Source organism: Bidens hawaiensis, unplaced genomic scaffold (genome assembly GCF_021521415.1).
Source record: "Bidens hawaiensis isolate Kalapana, Puna unplaced genomic scaffold, B.hawaiensis_p1.1 tig00022145_1, whole genome shotgun sequence".
NCBI lineage: Eukaryota > Viridiplantae > Streptophyta > Magnoliopsida > Asterales > Asteraceae > Bidens > Bidens hawaiensis.
The window spans coordinates 171689-191055 of record NW_027493427.1 but is presented as its reverse complement, the minus strand read 5'-3'; the positions used below and the strand labels follow the sequence as shown (position 1 = coordinate 191055).

Below are 19367 nucleotides of genomic sequence, written 5' to 3'. Positions count from 1 at the left end.
CATGAACAGTTCACCGAACACTCGGTTCATTTACAGGCCTATTTGGAATCTTGTTTGAGACCTACTGAAATCAATCATGCATTTCTCCTTGATTCAAAATCATATTCCAGGCCCATTGCTTTTTGCATTTTGCCTAGCCCAAAAAGACATTAGAAAAACATCACATTTGAGGCCCATTTAGATCAGCCCAATAAGCCCAACCTAATAAGCCGACAAAACCCGCCCTACCGAAAACCGAACATTAAAAATTTACAATTTAAAATGGTCCGGTTAATAGTAAGTCCGTAATAGTTAAATTCATGACCTACTGATTTAAGGGTATGTTGTTTGCCCTTCTAAAAGTAAGATCAAGTGCAAGGTCACGAGATTTTATGTGGAAAAATTTTCTATTAAATATTTTTAACATATTATTATTTAATTATACACCTTAAATAACTTGCCATAAATCCATAAACGTATCATTTTCAATAATTGAATTTTTGACACATTTAAATCAATGGCCATCAATCCATAAAAGTTTTGATGTGAATATAATTTTTTCAGCATAAGAAATTCTTTTTACTTGTATCCAAAGAATAAAAAACCTTGTAAATCGTTATTATGTAAAAAAATGCACCTTTTAATCTTCACAGTAAATAATATATAAATTCATCAAGTTACATAAAAAAAATGACCTCATAATCTCATATGGCATGATAAAATATTCCTTTTATAGTTTTATGTACTTGTAATTTAATACTGATGTAGGCCCAGACAAAGTCCAATTATATGTACTCCTCATTAACCTTAGCACGAGTTAAGTTTCTTTGTTACTTATCAAAACTCTCTCAACCCAACCCATCTCTTTGTGTCAATGGCGACCGGTTTAAGAATTCCCGGGATCAATTCGCCTCCGCAGCCTCATGTACAGAAATCTGTGCTTCAGTTGCCAGTTAAGTCGATAAAGATCTCTGAACCAAGCCAGAAACCAGCCTTTTCGACCAGTTGTTCCATTTTTCAGGTATTTTCTTATAGTTTCTGTGGATACCTCCGGGTAGTTAAAATCAGTTATTTTGGAGCGGAGTTAAAGATAGTTACTCGTGCCAAATTTTGAAAATGTACGGTGAATATATAGTTATCACTTGATTGTCAGATACACATATAACACATCCAATTTTGATTATGTTCTTCAGGGAATAAATGTCACTTGATTGTCGTATATAACTCGTCTTAAAATTTTAAAATGTTCAGTCAATAAATGTTAGTTAATTGTTGGATGCATATATAATTCATGTGAAACATATATAACATCATATATTATAAAAATTTAAAAATACCATGCATAGTCAATTCTAGTTAAGGTCATATGCCAGTTGGATAGTTGACCTAGTGTTAAACCCTTACGTATTTTTGTGAGAGGTCACAGGTTCAAGTATTGGCCATGACGTGCGTCTAGCAAGTAATGTAATCGTATTGTAGTTTTGTGGTTTAAAAAAGGCAAATTGGAAATGAATAATCCCGACTTTTGTGTATTAACCGATAATAATCCTACCTTTAAAAATCACTACCAACGGTCCAACTTTTCAACTATTTCTGTCTCAATGGTCCTCTGTTAAAAAACACTTATCGTCATTAAGTTTTTTCCGAGTTTCAAACCGATGTTTTAGGGCTTTTGATCGGAAGAAGGATAACTGATGGAAAACTTATCTCGAAACGGTGATCCAAACGACGAAACAGTGTTTCAATTCGGGTGTTTGAATTTCTAATTTACAAGCCGACTCGTATCTTTCTTCCGATCAAAAGCCCAAAAACATCGGTTTGAAACTCGGGGAAAAAAAACTTAACGACGTTAAATGTTTTTTAACAGAGGTCCCATTGAGACAAAAATAGTTGAAAGTTGGGACCACTGGTAGTGATTTTTAAAGTTATGATTATTATCGGTCAATATACAAAGTTTGGAATTATTTACTTCCAATTTAAAAAAAAACAAGAAGTTAATTTCAACATATTGGAATCCTTGCATGTCTAACTAGTTCAATGATTGCATTTGTTCGTTTAAGTTTTATAAATTTTTAATAGGTGTATATTTGTTCGGTTCTTAAATATTCACATGTTTCTTATTTGATTACACGTAAAATAAAATATTTTTTAGCATTATTATGGACGGATATATTAACCATCAGTCATCACATATTCATATTTAGTTGAGGAGCTCAATCTTTCTGAAAATATTATAGAGAAAGGAATTGTTTACTGTGTTTTTTATGAAATACTTATAGCAATTACATATATATGTTTAGGTCCTCGGTTACTATATGTCTACATATTTTAATTAAAAAAATGGGTGCTAGATTTGACTATGGTCTATGCATCTCTTCTAGAAGAAATGTTAATTAATATTACACCATAATTTTGTAATTATCTTTTATGTCCGGGATGATTAGAATAAAACTTGCAATAAAAACATGTGTCATTATAATTAGGTACTTCAATATTCAATCCATCGTTGAATTACCATTGAGCAGAGGTGCACAGATTGGTTTAAAACTCAAAATTGGTTTGGGCTCAAACCGTTTTGGTTTGGTCAACAAAAGTCAAATACGGTTTTTGATCGGTTTCGGTTCGGGTGTCGATCAGTTTTGGTTCGGGTTTTGACCAGTTTCGGTTCAGTTAAATGGTTTGGAACCGATTTTGGTGGAGAAAATTACAAACCGGTTCCGAACCTATGATTTCAATCGGTTCGGTTTCGGTTCGATTTTTAGATCAGTTCGGTTAACCGGGTTATTTGCGCACCTCTACCGTTGAGCATCAAATTAATATTCAGATCTCTAAAAAAATTAGATACGGTTGTTTAGTGTTACTTTAACAATAAAGTTAACATTAATCTTCAAATATTATTTTTATTGTCATAGTGGTTATTCACATGGTTAAAACAATGTAACATAGGTTATATTAATAATCAATTTCCTAGTGTTTGATAAATTAGATAAAAAAAAATTATATCTAAACTAAAAAAGATTATTTGTACACAAATAACAGGGGATGTTTGGCTGAGCTTCTAAAATTTATTTATTTGATTTTTGATAAAACAAAAACTGATTGTTAAGCCTTCATTTTAAAGCTTCAAAAGCTCCATATTAAAGTTTTTCAAAAAGCAAAGCAAACTCTTAGAAGCTCAATCAAATACCTCTTAAGTTATACAAAATAACTAAACTCATTTAATATAGATTTGTATCATATATTATATTTCGGTGAGTATATTGTGTGTGGACTGGTTTTATTATACACAAATCAAATCAAGTTTCATAAACCAATATTAAAACTTAAGATTTATATCACGAATAAACATGGTACGGTGATAATGTATCTCCCTTTATTCTAAAGATCGATGATCCAAATCCTTCATGATGCATGTATAAGTGGGCTATTGTAATATAGTACTTTATTTGCTATTGAATAAAACAAATTATGAGTTATATTTATTACAGACCTTAAGACAGTACGTGATTAAAAGACTAGTTGCATTAACCAAGATTTAGGAGTGTTAACTAATAACAAATAAGTTCATTTTCTTAGACATGCAACATGTCCACCTCAAAGTTTAGAGTTCAAATAGCTGAAGCATCAAATATCAAGAACGAAGAGATATCACAGGCAACGGAAGTTGGGGTTTCAGTGTTTATATTAAAGGATAATAAAATACTTTTCGGGCGTCGTCGCTCCGTTGCTGTTGGTGCCGACACCTATTTGCTCCCCGGTGGCCACCTTGAGTTCGGTAAGTTCTTCTTCACACTATCTTAGTTTGTTTGTCACTTTATTACACGTCTTGATTATATTGTCTCTGAGCTTTATTTCAAGGATGCAATGAAATATGATTTGGAATACCTTTATAGTTTGTAATTTGTTTGAAACTAAAGGGAAAATGAGGAAAATGCCTATTTAACAAGTCAAAATAAACATTTTGTTAATTTGAACACGGTATTTCCAAAAATATAATACGAAATCCAGTCTACGTGCATACTTAATAATCATCACGGAACTAGAATATTCAACTAACCAGGTCACGCCACATGTTAATATCATGTCGAGACGCACAGATTCAAAAAGAAAAACGTCGAATCAACGAGATGTTTAAGCGTTCTGACAAGGTTCTTTATCTTCGACAAAATTTTTTCGGCTTCCGACAATATTTTTCGCCTTCTGATGGGATTTAGGCGTTCTGACGGGATTTATCTCATCTTCCGACCATGTTTTTTTGCTTCCGTTATGAATTTTTTGCCTTCCGCCAAGATTAGTTTAACATGTGACAGAATCTTGTTAGTTGAAGATCTCATGGAGCGATGATTATTAAACAGTATATGGATCGACTGGATTCGGGGTAGACATTTTAGAAAAAAGCTGGTCAAATGTACATTTTGTTTACTTTGACTAGTAAAATAGACATTTTGAAAATTCCCGGAAACTAAATACAGGTGAAAGTTTGGAGGAATGTGCAACAAGAGAAGTGAAGGAGGAAACAGGACTAGACATCAAGAATATTGAAACTCTAGCAAGAAACAATTTCTATATTGATTCAACACTTATAGATGCAACTTATGTGCGTGCACAATTAGCAGACCCGAGTCAAACACCTCAAAACATCGAACCTGATAAGTGTGATGGTTGGGAATGGTATGACTTAAACAACCTGCCTGAACCAATGTTTGGACCTCTAAGCGAAATGTTTCAAGGCGGCTTCAATCCGTTTGATTAATGCAACATTTGTTAGTATGGTCGTGAAACTTGCCAGCTATTGATTGAATGTCTCATTATGTATTTGTTGCTCATTAAGTATGAGTTTTCTTGTGTTTGATAACTAAATCTTTCAAGTTGTTTCCACTTAACTGAAACATACTACAAAATTTTTAAAAAAGATAGAAAAAAAAAATATGTTGTTTAAAACAATAAGTATGTGATTAAACGTATTTGTTTTCAAAAGCAGTAGTTTAGTTAGATGTTTGTGTTTCATACATGTTGGTTGATACTAATTAGTATGGATTATAATTTTTATGTTGTTGCTTATGATTTATGTTACTGTTTCTACAAATTGCAATGAAAACCCGGTTTGATTATGAAGAAATTGCGTGAGAATAGACGACGTATTTGTATGAATATTCCATTAGAAAATATAATTTGAACTTTTAAAACCATTTTATTTGATAAATAAAGTATTTTTTATATAAAGTTAAATCATTTAATTTTTATGACTTAATCTCGTGCATCTCACGGGTTCTAAAGCTAGTATAATTATAAATAAAATTTGCAAATTACACCTTGCGGTAGTTCACGTAAAATGTTGAAGTTGTTGAAATATAATAAATAATAAAATCGATTTGAGATCTTTATTTGATTAAATTAAACGCATCAAAATACAAAAATAAAACATGGTTTGATTATTTATGCATATGTAATAATAAAAGTGAGACAATAACAAGATTGGTTGTGTTTATGGTTGTGGAAAGTGACTAGTTGCACATGTATCTTGACCCAGTGCATAAACATGCTTCTATGAGTTATAACCCATCAGTGTTCAGTCAAGTAGTTGGAGTCACAAGATACCAAGAGCTGAGCGATGTCGCCAGCGCCGGAAGTTGGAGTTGCAGTGTTCATATTAAAGGATAATAAGGTCCTCTTTGGACGTCGGCGCTCTCTATCCATTGCCGCCCACGCTTATGCCCTCCCTGGCGGCCACCTTGAGTTTGGTCAGTGTTTGTATCTCTCTTTCTTGTTTTTCTATAGAAGTTGATACGTTTTTGGGACGTTTTGTATGTTTTGGTATTATGGTTGTTGATTACGAATAAATTTGATACGATCAACAGAGTTTACAAAGGGAAAAAAAACCAAAGTGGTACCAATCTCATCACTAGTTTTAACCAGGGATGTTAATCAAATCCAATTCTGGTTATTCGAATTTAAAAATTTTAGGACTTTAATTTGCATCCGTCTAAATTTCACGAAATCGAATTTAAATAATTCTATTTGGTTTAGTAGATGAACTACAATATATATTCATCTAATGATTTAGCTCTCTTTAATTATTGGTTTCCTATTAATGTTTGGTCAAATTTGTACATTAGTCTCTTTGTTCATTAACAAGTTTGTAACTAAATTCAGGTGAAAGCTTCGAGGAATGTGCCGCACGCGAAGTTAAGGAGGAAACCGGACTAGACATCAAGAACATTGAGTTGTTAACAGCATCAAACAATCTACTTTCTAAGACGGTCCATCTCGTTGTCATTTACATGCGTGCATATTTATCAGACCTAGATCAAATACCTCAAAACATAGAACCCGATAAGTGTGAAGGTTGGGAATGGTATGACTTGAACAACTTGCCCGAACCAACATATGGACCACTGAGAGTAATGCTGGAGAGTGGGTTCAGTCCATTCACTGCTACCTCTTGATTTATGTATATTTTAACGTTGCCAATTTTTTTTTCACGTTGTAATGTTGATTTTTGCATAATAATGTTAACTCTTCTTTCGGGGGTTTTGACTTCAAAACATCAAGAAGTCTTATTTAACGTGGTATCATAGTCATGTCACTTGTTGTCTGGATCGGTATAGAAAAATTTCACCTTGCAAAAGAGTTTTGGTAATTTTCTAACAAATATTGGGTCGAGTATTGGACATGGTTTTAAAGTTAGGTATGGGACCGGAGTTACCAATACTCGTCAGTTATCGAGTATACTCGTTAGGTTGTTGAAAAATACTAGTTAGGTTTTCACTTTTCATATACATTTCTTACTATTTTAATTTCTGTATATTTTTAACACCCAAGAAAACTAGAAATACCAAAACTAAAAATTAGTGGATAGTAGATTACACTAATACCCAATGATAGAGACAAATAAAAAGTAAAATGTTTACATGTGACGGTCGGTTTAGAATTTCTAGGATCAATTCGCCACCGCAACATCATGTAAAGTAATCCGTGTTTAGGTTGCTAATTAAGTCGATGAAGATATCTGGACCGAGCCAGAAACCAGGCTTTTCGTCCAACGGTTCCATCTTTCAGTTATTTTCTTGTAGTTTCGATGGATACTCAAGGTTGTTAAATGAATTTGGTTAATTAGCTTAAACCTATCCCCCTATTCGGGTAGTTAAAACTTAAAATAATCAGTTAGACTCTATTTTGGAACCGAAATATCGGATCGAAGAACAAAACAAAAGGTAGTTACTCATGTCAAATTTTGAAAATGTATGGTGGATAATTTTGACTTGATTGCATGGTCGTCCCAAGAATGACTAAAAACTTTTAGGCTGAAGCCGATAAAAAATCCAAACATTAAGTAAAATAAGTTTTTTGTTAGGTTTAAACAACTAAATTTTTAAATGGGATTTCTCGATTATAATTTAGGTTGTGTCAATATTTTTTTTTTAAATGGGCTTAATTGAATTTGTGTCGTTTATCAACCAACACATTTTAATTGAGGAAAATAAACGAGTTCAATCTTTTTGAATATTTTGTAGGGAGTAATTGTTTGCTGCGTTTTTTTGAACTACTTATAGTATTAAATATATCTTTAGGCTCTAGTTACTATCTATAGATTTTAATTTATATATGAGTGCCAAATTTGACTGTATCTCTTATAAAAGTTGCAAGTTGTTATATCAATAATCATGTTTCAAGTATTTGATAAATTAGATTACAAAGTTTACATATTTACAATTTCATATGCATCATAAGTGGTAAGTTTTGCTTCATCTTTTTTATACCGCTATATTCCTCTCTCTCTCTTACACGCATCATTAATTGGTGAATGTCATATGATGTCCAGTAAATTTAACTTTTGTTGTTCTTTCAACAGAAGTTATTTTAACATATATACATAGGTAAACAAACTTTTGAACAAATAATTCAATTGGTCTTGTAGCAAATTTGTTTGGGGTGAAGTCATAGGTCTCAGGATCAACTCTTAGATTGTCTGGATTTTAATGTTTTTATTTTTTATAAATATAATATTCAAATAACTCCACTTAGTTTTAATCAAATTCACGTTATTGTCCATGAACTTTTTAATGTTTTTTTATTTTTTATAAATATAATGTTCAATTAACTCTACTTAGTTTTAATCAAATTCACGTTGTTGTCCCTGAACTTTATAAGAGTTACGTTGCAGACTATAAACTTTAACAAATAAACTTTTTCCTCCTTGGACTTTTTATGTTCTTTTGGAAAATTTTATTTTTCTTTGTTGTCTTTAAAGAATGTTGTATTATATGTATTGTTTTGTTGATGTTTTTTTTCAATATGACCCATCATGCATGTTATTTATATCTACTTTTCATTTGGTTTTCTTAATTAATGATTCATGAAAGTTATTGGCCGCACAAAAGGGATGATGACCGAAGGCGGTGGTGGTGCCTTCATGCTTTCGAGTGAAGTGGATGTGTAAATTGACAGTTTTTAACCCCCCCCCCCACCCCCCAGGCGGCAATGCAGGGAATCAAATACTAGTTTTATATTTAAAGTAGAAAGATAATTTGTACATAACAAAGCAAGTTATACGCAATTGGTGTTCTAGTTAAATGCCATAGGGGTGATGGTTAAGGCTTGAGATTTTAAGGTCTCGAGTTCGAATTCTGATTTAATAGGGTTTTCTCACAGTGATGAGTTTCCTCCTTGATGATCTTCTTGGGTGAATTAGCTCTGTAGTGTCAAAATTATTATGGACGGTTAACATCCCGTCTCAGGAAGCCTTATTCGGGTATTGGGGATGGTTCCAGACATCGTTAAAAACTAAGTTATGCATCTAAAATCATGTTATACCATATTTGTATCTATTGTGTGTAGATCAGTTTTATTGTACTCAAATCAAGTTTAATAAATCGATATTAAAACTTATGAGTTACGCCCCAGTAGACATATATGGTGTAATGGGAAGATGTCTTCTCTCAATCCTACAAGCCGCAATTGAAAAAAACATCTTATTTTATTAATTATAGTCATTAAGACTATAGTTATAAGACTACCTACATTAACCAAGATTTTAGTGGTGTTAACTATTAACAAAGTTCTACATTTTCTTAGGCATGCAACGCATCCATTTCAAAGTTTAGAGTTCAAATTGTTGGAGCAACAAATACCAAAAACGAAGAGATGTCACATGCACCGGAAATTGGGGTTTTAGTGTTTATATTAAAGGATAATAAGATCCTCTTGGGACGTCGCCACTCTGTCGCTGTTGGCGCCAACACCTATTTGCTCCCCAGCGGCCACCTTGAGTTCGGTCAGTTCTTAAGTACACTACGTTAATTAGTTTGTCTAGTGCATTACATGTCTTGATGGTTATATTGTCATTTGAGCTAATTAGGGAGGATATATGTAACGAAATATGGCTGGTTATAGTTTTGTAATTTGTTTGAAACTAAAGGGAAAATAAGGAACATGTTTATTTGACTGATCAAAATAAATATATTGTTCATTTGAATGGTGTACTTTCGAAATGTTCACCCTAATCCTGACGACCCCCTACTTAATGATCATCACCGGACTAGTTTTTTCCCTAGCTAGGTCACGCCACATGTCAATACCCCATCGAGACGCACAAATTTCAAAAAAAAAAAACAGTTGGACCAACAAGATTTTTAGGCATTCCAAGGAATATTCTCTTTGTCTTCTGACGGGATCCATTACCTCTTCTAACGAGATTTATCTCGTCTTCCGACGAGACCTTTTTTGGCTTCTGCTGAAATTGTTTGACTTTCGTCTAGATTTTTATGGTTTCCACTAAGATTTTCTTGATGAGTGGGAAAATCTTCTCAGTTGAAAATCTCATCAGGTGATGATTATCACGTTGGAGGGCCGACTAGATTTGCAGTAGACATTTTGAGAAAAAACCGCTTAAGTAGACAATTTTCTTACTTTAACTAGTAAATGGAAATTTTTATCATTATCTCGAAACAATACAGGTGAAAGTTTGGAGGAATGTGCTATAAGAGAAGTGAAGGAGGAAACGGGACTAGACATCAAGAATATTGAAACGTTAACAACAAACAATATCGTTTATGAGGAGACCCACATTGATGCTACTTATATGCGAGCACGATTAGCAAACCCAAACCAAGCACCTCAAAACATCGAACCCGATAAGTGTGAGGGTTGGGCATGGCATGACTTAAGCAGCCTGCCTGAACCCATATTTCGTCCTCTAAGAGAATTGCTACAAGGTGGCTTCGATCCATTCTCTTTTGCCATTTGATTAACGCAACGTTATGGCACGGTCACGAAACTCGTTTTACGTGATTGATTGAAGATTTGACACTCTCATGGTTTACTTATGTAGTTGTTGCTCATTGAGTGTGAGTTTTCTTGAGTTTGATAATAAATCTTTCAAGTTGTTTTCACTTAATTGAAAAAAGAAAAAAAAATTATGTTGTTTAAAATAGTAAATGTGTGAAACTTATCTGTTTTGAAATGCAATGTTTTAGTTAGATGTTGGTCGTCTTTATACATGTTGTGTGAATTCTTGGATTCAAATGTTTATTTTACTTCTAAGCCTAATTTAGGAGCCAAACATATATAACACTAATGAGATTGTGTAGTAATTAATATATTACTATTTTGTGAAGTAATCGGTTCGTGTTTAGTATAGTGATACATGCCGGCCAATCAACTTGTTTAGTTGAAGAGGTCAACCCACTAATTCGTTTTGTACAACCAACCAACCCAAATAATTAAAGTCCATGAGCTGATATAAACAATCACACAATATTTTGAGAACCCACTTATTATACTAAGAAATATAACTCAAAACCTTATTACAGTAAGTTTTCATACAATAAGTACCATTTAGCATTTATGCCTTTATGGTACTAGGCCCCTTGCAAAGTCGGTTCGTTGAGTTTCACACGTATATATATTTTTTTAACGACCAATAAAGTATTTTATTTATATAGATAACTAACAAGATGTATAAGAAGTTAGTAAAACAATTTAATCTCTCGTCTAAAGTTTATTTTTCCAAAAAAAAAAAAAAAACCGTTTCATAGTTATTTTTCAATAAAAATTTTACATGATATAAAGCAGAAAGTATAGATTTTATTTATGCATATGACTACATTGGTTGCAAATGAATATGAATATATGATTAACCATTTAAAGGTTAAAACAAAATAAAACATTTCGCCATTTATTTCAAGTGACATTAATATCTTTTATATTCCTTTTAGTTACACCAAAGAAATTGGTTTTGGCTTTTAATCAATTTAATCTCTTATTTAGCTTTTTTCATGGGGCCTTGCAGAGTTGATTTGGGAAGAGTTATCCTATTTTTCCTTATTCCATTCTAAGTATTCAAATCTGGTGTTTTTTACTTTTAACCACATGTTCGTGTTCGTGTTTGTGGGTTTGAGTTTCAAAATAACGTTACTGTTAAAACAAATATTGGCCTGTAATATAAGCTTTATCGGAAATATGTAATTATGACGAGAATAAGACGAGAGAGTAAAAGCAAATATCCAATGTTATTCATAATCTATGGCGCTACTTTATCTACATCGATGTGTGAATATAACTTTGAGTTTCTATTTTACTTACTTGTATTTGTTTATTTTGGTACCGACTGATAATTTGAATTTAGTTTAACGTAAATATATATAGTTCGATAAAAGGGTTTCTCAGTGAAATCGGTTATGACTTAGCAACCTATTTTTGCACCTCTAGTTTCACTACATTTCTAAGAGTTCAAATTTTGATCCATTATTCTTAAATTAAAGCTAAATTAAATGTGACTTTTTGGCCATTCAAAAAAAAATGTGAAAAACCTATAGACCAATCAGAAGATGATACGTAGATTAAAGTTAAAAGACAAAATTGCATTGACACCACCAAAAAGTACGATCATGACATCATTTTCTTTACCTTTCGGGTTTTTTTCTTTATATTTATGTTTTACAATGATGGGATTTACTTATTTCTTAACATAATCATTAAGTTTAACAAGATGTTAAGTAATTGCCTTTGCCTGTCATAAGTTAAACGCTTGAAAATACTACTATTTCTTAGTTTAGTCATTTATTTCAACGTACCGTTCATATTTATATTAACGCTTCAGCCTTAACTCAATCGGAAACATCAATGAGAAAACCTCCTCAATTCATTTTTCGAATATAAGACCATAAGATTCCATGTTTTAACCATCATCTCATGTCATTGTACAAGAACTAGAAGAATAATTGTTGTAGATATTGAAGTTAATATCCTAAAGAAACGAAAAATGGTATACTACTAAATATCACACTTGTTACTTTAAAATAGGTGAAATATCTTATAAATGTAAAGGTTAAAAGACCATCATCAAAGTTTGCAAAAATATAGAAAGTAAAGTATTAAACATGAAATGTGTGCATATGAATGTAGGCCGTCATTAATGTCATGTGGTCCTAATGGCATAACATGTAGTAGTTTCACACGTATCTTATATTTCCATGTGATTCCTTCATCCTGAAATTAAATCCCACGCCTGCAATGATATTCATGTTGAATGGGACAAACACACTATTTTTGGGTGCTCCGAGATTTTTTTTCCGGTACCATAGAAGGCATAGGGCGGTGTTCTCACCGGTATCAATGCAGCACAACCCCACTCCCGCTTCCCGCTCCTCATTGCCACCACCCTAAGTATTCACAATCCACTTATAGATTTCCAATAAAGAGATCGCGAATGTATAAGCAATTAGTAGATACAAGTAAAATAATTTAGTCGCTTGTCTAAAACATAATGCTCAAAGTTACCACATTATCAATTTATAATACTATATTTAAGTTTTCATGAACCAGTTAAATATGTTATATAACATTCTTCTAATAAATCAAAACTTGTATTTGTTTAATTGTTTGCCTAACTATATATTTTTATTTGCTTTAATCAACATGTGCCTTTATTTATATAATAACAAAAGTGAAAGAACTATGCATTAGTTTTTTGTACACTGTGTATCCAAGTTTGTGCCGTGTAATATTCTTTTTTATATAACTTTCATGTTTTTTACTTTTGGTCCCTACGTTTTTTCATAGTTTACAAATATGTTACAAAATATATTTTAGTTTTAGTCGTTAACATTTTTTCACTTTCAAGTTTGGTGTTCTATACTTTTCATCTTTTACAATTTTTTGTTTAACGTTTGCGTTTGAATTTAACGAGTTAGCGCGCTGCAACGCAAGTGTATGGTTGAACATTTTTATGTCTATTTTCCCATTTAACAGCCCAATCGCAACGCGTAAATGTTAAGTTGACGTAACTATTTTTTTTTCTATATTTTATGTTTCGGTCTAATTTTTGTGTGTTAACAAGATGGAATGAGCGTGTGTGGTTCAACGTTTTTACGTCTAATTTTTGTTCAGTTTTCTTAATGGTTAACGTTAGTTACTGGCTGCAGGAGAGGGGATGGTGAACGAAGGTGGTGATTGTGGTAACTTTATGTTTTCGAGTGGAGTGGATATGTAAATACATGGTTTTACGTGTGGGGGTGTGAATACTAGTTAGATATATTTCAAACAAATCACAAATGATTTATTTATATACTTATGTTATTATATTACACATAGACAAATAGTGACTTGATAGAGAATTTAAAAATGAATAAAATGACAATGCTTGGATACCATTAAATTGTACCATTTTTCACATAAGTGAAACTAAGCAACATAAGAAATTAATAATGTATTGCGTGTAGGTATAATTATATGCTTCATATTCGGACTCTTAAGAGCCTATAAATGATATGAGGCATACTTAAAAGGCAACCACAACTCCAAAAGTCACATACAAACCACTCACTAGTAACCGGTATGGAGCGGGTACCGGCTTTCCTTCTGGTGGCAGCATTGATCATGTACGTGAACTTTACGACGATCATCAGGCCACCTGGCGGTGTGTACCCCCGATCAAGCTATCATGAAAATGGGACCATGATTCATCGAGCAGGGAAAGCCATTGCAATATATACTTGCCCATTCAACATGCAGCGGTTCCTTATAGCCTGTGTCATCTCTTTTTATTTCTCTATTCCCATAGTTGCGTTTTTCGCTTTATATTCCTTTGTGCCGAAAGCATATCATTTTCTTTTGATGGTGATCTTCATGTTTCTGACAATTATTTCCATGTTTCTGACAATTATTGCCATGGTTCATGGTTATAGGATAAATGCAGGACAATGCATGTAATGTTATTCGTATATTCATAATCTATGTTGCTACTTTATATATTCCAATGTTTGAATGTAACTTTGAGGTTCAATTCCACTCATTTGTAACTCTACATAAGAGATTAATAAAAGGTGTATTTATTTATTTTGGTAGTGATAATAATATGAATTTATTTTAAACTTAATATATCATAGTTGGGTAAGGGTTTCACAATGAAACCAGTTTTGACTTTAACCTAGTGATGCAAACGAGCCAAGCTGCTCACGACACTCGAGATCGGCTCGTTAAATAGCTCGATTGAGTCGAGCTCAATCGAGCCCGAGCTCGAGACTAAAAGCAAGTTCGTTTCATAATTGAGTCTGAGCCCGAGCTTCACTTATCGAGCTCGAGCCGGCTCGCGACTAAACAAACTTGTCATTTATATAATTTTTAAAAAAATATATTTAATAATTATTAATTAATGTTAATATATATACTGTTATGAAAAAATAAATAAAAATAACTAAATAATATATATTTTCTATACATGAAATTATAATAGAAAAAAATATATTAAAATAGTTATAATTATATGATAAACAATTGATAAATGGTAAACGAGTCGAGCTTGAGCTTGAGAATATACTCACGAGCCGAGCTTGAGCTTTGAAAACAGAGCTCGAAACAAGCCGGGCTCGAGCTCGAGCTCTGTGTAAGTTAAACGAGCCGAGCTCGAGTTTGAGAGTCTACTCACGAGCCGAGCTCTAGCTTTGAAAATAGGGCTCGAAACAAGTTAGCTCGAGCTCTGTGTAAGTTAAACAAGCCGAGCTCGAGCCTAGTCAAGCTCGGGCTTGACTCGACTCGTTTGCACCCCTACTTTAACCTGCATGTGCACCTCTAGTTTCACTACAATTCTACATGTTCAAATTTTGATCAATTGTTCTTAAATTAAAACTAAAATTAAAGTTAAGATTGATTTTTTTTTACTAGCAAAAGCAAACAACACTTTGGAGCTTGGGTTTCTGGAGACTCAAGTTCAATTCTCACTTACAATATTTTGGAGGGATATGGGTGACTCATGAAGGAAGACTGAGATCTTTGTGATTTTCAGTTCGATCCTAAGGGCATTCGGGTTTTACCATCAGTGGGCCTTCGAGCGCTAGGTTTTCCCCGAAAATGGAGATAACTTGAAGACGCTTAAGGGCTCTGTACGACTGGGTTGAGCCAGATAACGATCGCCTTTTACCATTAAATCATCCCGTACGAAAAACCTAGACACATCTATGCTTGTTTGGCAGTTAAAAAAAAAAAGAAAAAAGCAAAAGCAAACAACACTGACACAACCTAAAGATGAATGTAGAACTTGATGGTGAGGTTCCTACAGACCAATAAGATGATAGCTAGCATCAAAGTTAAAAGACAAAAATAACAATGACACAACCAAAAAGTACGATGATAAGATATTTTTCGTTTTAATTTTCTTTTACCTTTTGGATTTTTTTTCCTTCATAATTTTACTATGAAATAAAGAGTTAAATACATTTGAAGATATGTTTTAGTCATAAGTTAAATCTTCGAAAATTCCAGTATTTCTTACTTTAGTCATTGCAAAATGTTAATATTTAATAATAAATTTATTTTGTTACAGGTTAGTTTGTGATTTATGGATATGGAAGCAAATTGTGGGATCTGGTACAAATAAAATTAATATACTAAACATACAAATAACTAGAGTAATTACATTTTTGAACTAGAGTAATTATGTTATAAAAAATAATATAGTGTGATAATAATTACTCTAGTTCAAAAGTCATAGTGTAATAATAATTACACCAGTGTTAACAAATTACTCTGGTTATTTGTGCATTTCTTATGATAAAAGTTTGATCTAAACCCTTGAAGTAAATATCCTAAATGAAAAGAAAAATTATACACTATTTAATATCACAATTTTTAAGGGTTTTTTCTCACAGTGATGAATTACCTCTTTAATGATGTTCTTTGGGTGAATCATGTTTTTAACGGTAAAATCAGTATAAACGTCTGACATGTCGTCTCAGGAAGCCTACCCAAATTTTAAAGATGGTTCAAATATGGTTAAAAAAAAGTTTACACAAATTTTGAAAATGTAGAAATTATTCATGAAATATGGGCAGATAAAACCTAACTATAAATGAAGAGTGTCACATATTCCATATGTAAACCTCAACTTCTAAAATAGTGAATTTGTGAGTTTTGGCATTTATTTGAAATCCACAAAAGAAAATTACGTGTTAAGACGGATATCATACTAATTTGTTAACATGTTTACCGATTTGTCAAGTGATTCTAGTCGTATAGTGAATATTGGTGTGTACTAAAAAGGAAGTTTAGAAGACGCGTAACGTAGCTATCATTTGTGTATTTCAAAAAAGCAATTCGGTTAATGCATTACGTTAAAAATAATGTGACTTTTAAATATGGTATTTGTACGATTTCTTGTAAGATTAATATTTATATTAAATTATTAATATGGCCCTCATGATTATATTTATATATCTAAAGAGGTAAGCGCAATTTGCAACCAAGTGATCAATGCCAATATACAATTTGCGATCTCCATTTGAAATTTAGCCCACATGAGCCCTCGACGTTGTCATTGTGATGCAATTTAAGCCCTGACATTGTTAAATGCCGGGTAATAATGTAGAATAGATTTGGAGTATGGGTTTGAAAAGGGAAACTTTATTTTGCTAGGCATGTTTTGAATACAAGGTTTACTTAAGTTCATTTTTCTCGTGTATGTGATTTTGGTATCTTAAAACACACGTGAGTGACGGTGAGTATTTTATAAATTTTCGTTGTGACAATGAGTATATACTAGTTTGTAAGCATAAGCAGGTGCAGGTGTTCGTTTTTTACACTACGTCTACAGTGATTTACTAGTTTACTATGCTTATGTGTACCTTTATAAGCATAAGCATGTGTCCGTTTTTACACTGTGTTTCCGAGTATAATAAATGTAAGAAAGGAAGAGAAGAAATTTAGGAGAAAGAAGGTGTGAGAAGGGAAAAATATAACTTAATTTCATCAGTTCAAAGGTTGAAGGAAAGGAAAATAATAAAGATTATTGAAGACAGTTTTTTTAAGAGATCGAGTTAAAAGACAGGATATATTACTTTATATCCAAACTGTCTATTTTTAGAGAAAAGTTTGCATAGAAATACATAAATAAAACCAAACCACACCTATTCAAAGTATAAAAGCAAATTAAACTTAAAAGGTACACAAAGTCACCATAACCATAATTTCACTAAAGAAATATGTTCGTTCTAATAACAATTGTCGTGTTACGTCCCAAATCCCAATTTGACACTCTTTACCGGTTCAGAAGTATAAGAAAATATTATTTTATGCGGTGTTCATACCATTGTTATATATAGCATGTTTGACTCTTTTACACAAATGAGCTAGGGATCGGATTATCTACGGTTACATAGATTTAAGTTGTTTAGAGGTTTAGCTGACGTATTTGACACAAATAATTACATAGGTCGCGTTTGATTCATCAACAATGCGTTAACCTGTAATGGGTCTACTTTATGTACATGTAGATATAACCTTTTCCCTTACGTACTTCCTTGGGAAAAATTATAACATTTGCGATTCGTCTAGTCTGTCACACCCCGACCAATGAAGGCGGAAACGTCGAGGCGCGACATGATTGCTCATTGCACAATGCCACTATAAAGTTACAATATTTAAACAACTCATTTAAATCCATATCATCATAAATAACACAACAATTGTTCATACAAAATGCCAAATAGATAGATAAACAAATAACTTATTCTTTTATTTTCTAATATCCTAAAGCCAAGATAATAAGTTTCTTTAAGTAATCCATTCAAACATCAAACCTGTAACATTGCATAAAATAGAGTTTGTCAACACGAAGGTTGGTGAGCAATTTTCATAGTTTTGGACAATAAGTATATAGTATGAAATCCACAACTAGCATATGAAAACAATAAATAATAGCAACAATTTAGATAATAAAACCGTCAATAAGAATACATTGACGACAATAATGAAATGGTCAATAAGAATACATTGACGACACCTTTCTATATGGGGATACCATATATACTCGGAATTAACGTATGATCATACTTTGATGAGGCTACCCGCCTTAGCATTCAAGAGGCTACCCGCCTTAGCATTCAAGAATTTGCACATAATCATGTAAAGCATATAACACCAAATCGAGCATTTATTTAAGTAAACATATACAATATGTGTTGTGGTTTAAGACTCAAGTATAAATCATTTGAATTTGAATAAGTATGCAATGCCACCCCCAAAACGAAAGATGGAAAACGGGGGATGAAAAAGTACTCACATTAACAAGTAACTTGAAAGATAGTGTTGTGAATAATCGGAGAGATCGGTTTAACGAGCAAGACCCATATTAAACGGGTCTCGTGTTAGTAGGTAGTCTTGGAAGGGTTTAAAATAAAATACATGACAAATAAAGTAAATAAATAAAGTTTAGGATTTAAAATGTAAATATTTGAGAAATTAAAGAAACGAGTTTTGTAAAATAAGTTTACTCGAAACTGGGTCTTGGTATTCTATTCATTAGTTTTTTTCTTTTTTTACTTAACCTATGTTAAGTAATAATGTGGATTAAAATGCGATATTGCAAAACCCTTGGTTATAAGAATACCAAAACGAGGTTTAAACGAGTATTAGGGTTTGTCGGTTCGAGACTTGATAATTGACCAAGCTTACAGTTAACTTCCCAAAATAATAAATGTTATGAGATAACTCAATAAAATCAAAATAGACTTAACCAAGTATGTAGTTCTATTGTGAAGAACCTTAACGTTCGTTAAGCGAGTATACGACCTTATCGATTCGAACTTGTTATAAAATCAAGTTGGTTACCGACATGCCAAGTATGTTTAGAAATTAACTAAAATTGATTTAAAATATAATCTAGAAGAAAAATATTAGTTTTGGTGGCTAAAAACACACTTGTGTGTCTTAAGCGAGTGAACTCGGTTTAGTTCGGTTTTTGGTTCGGTCCTTGACTCGGAATAAGACCGAGGATGGTTACCACATACCCAATTACCATGGAACTTGTAAAATAACTTATAAATAATAATACTCAAGTTTTACATTCAAAAAGTTAACAATAATGCTTTTAAACAAAAGTTCGGTTTTTGGTTCGG

At 32.3% G+C, this 19367-nt stretch overlaps 1 protein-coding gene and 2 pseudogenes across 2 annotated transcripts; all 3 read left to right on the top strand.

Annotated features, from left to right (window-relative positions):
• Window positions 1-832: 832 nt before the first annotated feature.
• LOC143564665 (nudix hydrolase 1 pseudogene) lies at window positions 833-4732 on the top strand (annotated as a pseudogene). The gene is made up of 3 exons (XR_013140914.1): window positions 833-1000; window positions 3556-3754; window positions 4452-4732. The product of XR_013140914.1 is annotated as a nudix hydrolase 1 pseudogene (transcript).
• Window positions 4733-5559: 827 nt separating this feature from the next.
• On the top strand, window positions 5560-6425 carry LOC143564652 (nudix hydrolase 1-like). The gene is made up of 2 exons (XM_077051862.1): window positions 5560-5720; window positions 6133-6425. The coding sequence occupies exons 1-2, from the start codon at window positions 5591-5593 to the stop codon at window positions 6423-6425; spliced, it is 423 nt and encodes a 140-aa protein (XP_076907977.1). The 5' UTR covers window positions 5560-5590.
• Window positions 6426-9123: 2698 nt separating this feature from the next.
• LOC143564664 (nudix hydrolase 1 pseudogene) lies at window positions 9124-10225 on the top strand (annotated as a pseudogene).
• The last annotated feature ends 9142 nt before the right edge of the window (window positions 10226-19367 follow it).